The sequence below is a fragment of the Eleutherodactylus coqui genome, chromosome 2 (assembly GCF_035609145.1).
Source record: "Eleutherodactylus coqui strain aEleCoq1 chromosome 2, aEleCoq1.hap1, whole genome shotgun sequence".
NCBI lineage: Eukaryota > Metazoa > Chordata > Amphibia > Anura > Eleutherodactylidae > Eleutherodactylus > Eleutherodactylus coqui.
The window spans coordinates 221036882-221042067 of NC_089838.1; the positions used below are offsets into that span (position 1 = coordinate 221036882).

General features: G+C 47.1%; 1 protein-coding gene across 1 annotated transcript in view; it reads left to right on the forward strand.

Moving 5' to 3' along the window:
• The first annotated feature begins 498 nt into the window (after positions 1-498).
• LRRC49 (leucine rich repeat containing 49) overlaps positions 499-5186 on the forward strand; it is a 172332-nt gene continuing 167644 nt past the window's right edge. Inside the window, exon 1 of the mRNA XM_066589958.1 lies at positions 499-628. Coding sequence (XP_066446055.1) covers positions 590-628 — 39 coding nt within the window. The 5' untranslated portion in view covers positions 499-589. The remainder of the gene's footprint in view (positions 629-5186) is intronic.

A 5186-nucleotide genomic window follows, 5' to 3' on the forward strand; every position in this document is an offset into this window, starting at 1 on the left:
TGCTACTCTGGACTCCAACTATTACAGAAACCTTGTTAATCCGTCAGCAATCCGCTGCCGCCTGACAACAGAAGTCACTGGCTCCTAGGAGGGTGGCAGCAGCTATCTAATCACACAGCATATACAATAACACTGTGGGGACCGGTAATGGGCCAGCATCCTCCATGACGTGCTACAGGCGGACACGCTTCTCTCTAATGAGTCCTTACAAGCCCCCTGCTGCCCACACTACACATCCCCGGCACACATATATCTATATGACACTCCAGTTCGGCACTATGGAGCAATGCCAGCCGCACACCAGCCAGCCCCTCATCAGCATCCTCACACTCGCAACCGGAAGAAACGCGCTACAGCGCCGCGCATGCGCACACCTCGCTCAGTTTGTAGCTACCCCTCCGTTACCGTGGAGACAGTCAAGCGGCCGCATCATTGGTGTTCAGTGTGTGGAGAAATGAGGGCGGGCGGTTTCTATGGTAACTGAGAGCGCCACCCGATAAGAGATGAGGGAGAGACAGTCGTCGTATTATTGGTGAAGGTTCATAGTGGCCAAGAATTATATGTCGTCATCTCCTCCCGGCGACAAAACATGCTGCCCGGCAAATACCGAGGGCGCCTGGTGTCCAACGTGAGTACATGGCTGCAGAGCCGGCGGGGTGCTGTGCCTGATGAACATCTCCTGAGGGCAAACACTGTGCTATATGGTACAGTGTGCCGGCAATGGCCGTACTGGGGGAAGGAGGGAGTGCCCTATGCTGTATAACCTGCAGGTCTGTGCTGTAGTGCCAGAAGTCATGGGATAATAGTATGTGTTGTGGGATAGATAGCAGTATGTATAGCGGTATGTGACATGGGATAGCGGTATGTGTGTAGCGGTATGTGACATGGGATAGCAGTATGTGTATAGCGGTATGTGACATGGGATAGCAGTATGTATAGCGGTATGTGACATGGGATAGCGGTATGTGTGTAGCGGTATGTGACATGGGATAGTGGTATGTGTAGGAGCCTATATAACCCGTCGTGATACAACTCTCTGCTGTAGTGCCAGAAGTCATGGGATAGCAGTATGTATAGTGGTATGTGACATGGGATAGCAGTATGTATAGCGGTATGTGACATGGGATAGCAGTATGTATAGCGGTATGTGACATGGGATAGCAGTATGTATAGCGGTATGTGACATGGGATAGCGGTATGTGTGTAGCGGTATGTGACATGGGATAGTGGTATGTGTAGCAGCCTATATAACCCGTCGTGATACAACTCTCTGCTGTAGTGCCAGAAGTCATGGGATAGCGGTATGTGTTGTAAGGGCCCCTTCACACTAACAAATGCGCAAAAATGCTCACATGAGTCCAACACACGTGTGCCATAAACAATGCGCTTTTCTATGCATTTTTGCACAGAGTACTGTAGTTTTTGCGCTCGCAGATCCAGCTCACATGGGCACGGCACATACCCCCACCGTGATTTTAAAGGGTCCTTCACACTGGCAAGGAGGATATTGGGCCGCGAATCACGGCCCGCTATCGCCCTCGCCATCCATGTGAAAGCCACGTGGATGTAAAGCGTTTCACAAAGGAATCCCCCGCTGCGGCTCTCACTGTCGCGGTAGAGGATCGTGCTGTTCTCCCATTGTTTTCAGTGGGGCTGCCAGCTGCGACCTGGCAGCCAGATAGAAGACGCTGCGATTTGTTTTCTGCATCGCGGCGCCGTGCAGGAAGACCTCGCTAATGTGTATGACCCCATTCAAAAGAAGGCAACACACAAAACTTGCACATTTTTCCCGCCAGTGTGAAGGCGGCCTGATGACTTCCAGATGGGTTCCTTTCCTAATAGAATTGTGCAGCGTTTTGTGCCGTTGCGCACCGCTCATAGACGTCTATGGCGATCTGTAGTGTGCAAATCTGCACAAAACTCCTGGAAAAAGTATGAGGTGCGAATAACCCGTAAAGAGAGGAATTAAGTTCAACTTCTAAAACTGGGTGCCGAGTCAGCACCCAGGGCAGCGCCCGCTGTAATACAGCCTGGGCACAAACCTTTATAGTAGAATGACCCATTCATGGGAAACCCACATAGACCTTCAGTGGAATAAAGACACAGACACCGAGATATAAGGGGCAAGAAAACCTTTTATTTCTAGTTAGAAGCAATGGTTGGTTTTATGATGGAGAATTTTGAAGCTGAGTTCATCAAGAGGAAGGCAAGAAAAAGCCTTTGAGGTGTGAGCCAATCGTCCGCCAACGTTTGTTCACACCTAGCGCAAATACCGCAGATTATCCTTGGCAGAAAAATCCATGGAAGAAAGCGCAGCATGTCCGCATCAGAAAACGGCATCAAAATCTGCACCATCTTCATAAAGGGGAAGATATAAGTTATTATCAAGAGGAAGGGAAGAAAAAGCCTTTGAGGTGTGAGCCAATCGTCCGCCAACGTTTGTTCACACCTAGCGCAAATACCGCAGATTATCCTTGGCAGAAAAATCCATGGAAGAAAGCGCAGCGTGTCCGCATCAGAAAATGGCATCAAAATCTGCACCATCTTCATAAAGGGGAAGATATAAGTTATTATCCATCTCTACTATGCAGTGTATTGAACTAAACCTATTTACAAACTGTGTTGATCCAGAGGAAGGCGAAAACCCTCTTGAGGAAAGAACCAATTGTCCTTTCTAAGGGGAAAGAAATTCCTTCCTGACCCCAAAAATCAGAATAAATCTCCGGATCAAACGCCAGCAGCTCGCCTCCCTAGTAGATGTGATGTCAGCTAGAAATTCTACAAAACTACACCTTTTTCTTACTTTTTATATTATTTTGTTTATTTGGCTACTTCCCTATTTATAAAACCTAACCCTATTTAAGGCTGTGAGTTGATCCTGAGGAAGGCAAAAACCTCCTTGAGGTATGAGCCAATTGTCCTCAAGTTGGAAAAATTCCTTCCTGACCCCAAATATGGCGATCAGAACAAGTCCCAGGATCAAAGCCGAAATCTACACCTATCCGTGTGTGCGTTTATATCTACACTTGTGTTTGATCTAAATATATGTGCTATTTACCAGGCTGGGTGAGGGCGCAGTCGCGTGTGGCCCTTCGCCCAAGAAGCGGACAAGGGCGGCTACGGAAGGGGGCAGTCGCGTGTGGCCCTTCGAACAGGAAGCGGGCAAGTAAAGTTACGGAAGGCGGCTGTCGCATGGGGAGCTTCAAAAATAAAGCAGGCGAGGGCGGTGACGGAAGGGGGCGCTTCAAAAATAAAGCAGGCAAGGGCGGTTACGGAAAGTGCAGTCACCTGGGGTCTTACGAACAGGAAGTGGGCGAGTGAGTTTACGGAAGGGGGCTGTCGCATTGGGGAGCTTAAAAAATGAAGCAGGCGTGGGTGGTATCAAAGATGAAGCGGGTGAATGAGGTTATGGAAGGCAGCTTTCGCGTGGGGAGCGTCGTTGATGAAGCGCGCGAGGGGTGGGGAACAGATCCGTTTTCTTTCAGTTTCCCTCCTCCAAAATCGGAGCAGAGAGACTAAAAGTGTGAACAGAGGCCTAATGCCGGTGTGGGTGCAGCCTACCGCTGAGAAGGAGCCGTTATCAGGAGGGTCCGGGGAGCTCAGATGACGGTTGCAGGGCTGGTGCTGCTGCTGCAGGAACTGCCTGTGTGGGCGGGTTCTATCTGCATATAGAATGAAGAAGCACCTATGACCTCACTACAGCACCATGGAAACAGCGGTGACATCACAATACCACACATAGCCGCCCATGCATACAGCTGTACAGGTGGGCACTACTGGTCTGCCGCCCCCTCACACCGTGGTTTTCCTACACATGTTTTAGGCTAATTTCACACATGATATAACATTTCCACTTTGAATCTGCAATAAAATTCTCCACTGAAATCCCAAATGAAATCTGCACATGAGGCTGCATTCACAAGGGCGACCGCGATATGGGGCGCAGAAACCTCGGCCAATATCGCGCATGGCAACATGTGATTTTCACGGCGATGCAAAGCGTTCTTCATTAAAATTACGTGTGAAATTGCGATCCTCACGTGTGTGATCGCATCCCAAGTATTTCATCAATGACTTCAATGGGAAAAATCGCACTTGCCTGCATATCGCATGGCATGTGAGTGCAATACAATATAAGGTGACCAGACGTCCGATTTAGGCTGGACAGTCCTGCTTTGGGACCCTGTGTCCCGCTGTCCCCAGGGTTCCTAAGCAGATAGCCTCCAGTGGCACTGCTACGGGTGCACAAACTGCCGGCAATGTGTGCACCTGAGTTGCTCCTTGGGATAGTGGTATGTATTGCAGTATGTCTATAGCAGTATGTGACATGGAATAGTAGTATGTATTGGAGTATGTGTACAGTAGTATTTGACATGGGGTAGGAGTATGTATTGGAATAGGTGTATACCAGTTTGTGACGTGGGATAGTAGTATGTATTGGAGTATGTATATAGCGGTATGTGACACAGGATAGTAGTATGTATTGCAGGTTGTGTATAGCAGTATGTGACATGTGATAGTAGTATGTATTGGAATATGTGTATTCCCGTATGTGTCATGTTATAACAGTATGTATTTGAGTATGTGTATAGAAGTATATGATATGGTAGAGCAGTATGTATATGTATGTGTAAATCGCTTTGTGACATGGGATAGTATTATTTATTAGAGTACTGTATGTGTAAACTGGTAAGTGACATGGAATCGTAGTATGTATTAGAGTATATGTATAGCAGTATGTAACATAGTATAGTAGTAAATATTGGAGTATGTGTAAAGCTTTAAGTGACATGGTATATATAGTATTATGCATTGGAGTAAGTGTATAGTGGTATGTGACGTGGTATAGTAGTAGGTATTGGAGTATGTGTACAGCGGTATGTGACGTGGGGTAGTACTGTGTATTGTAGCATGTGTAGAGCGAGCGGTGTGTGACAATGGATAGTAGTACATATACATATACATATTAGGGTATGTGTATAGCAGTATTAGACGTGGTATAGTAGTATGTATTTGAATATGTGTATACCAGTATGTGAAATGGTATAGTAGTATGTATTGGAGTTTCTGTAAACCAGTAGGTGACATGGGATAGTAGTATGCATTGGGGTATGTGTATAACAGTTTGTGACATGGGATAGTAGTAGGTATTAGAGTATGTGTATAGCAGTTTGTGACATGGGATA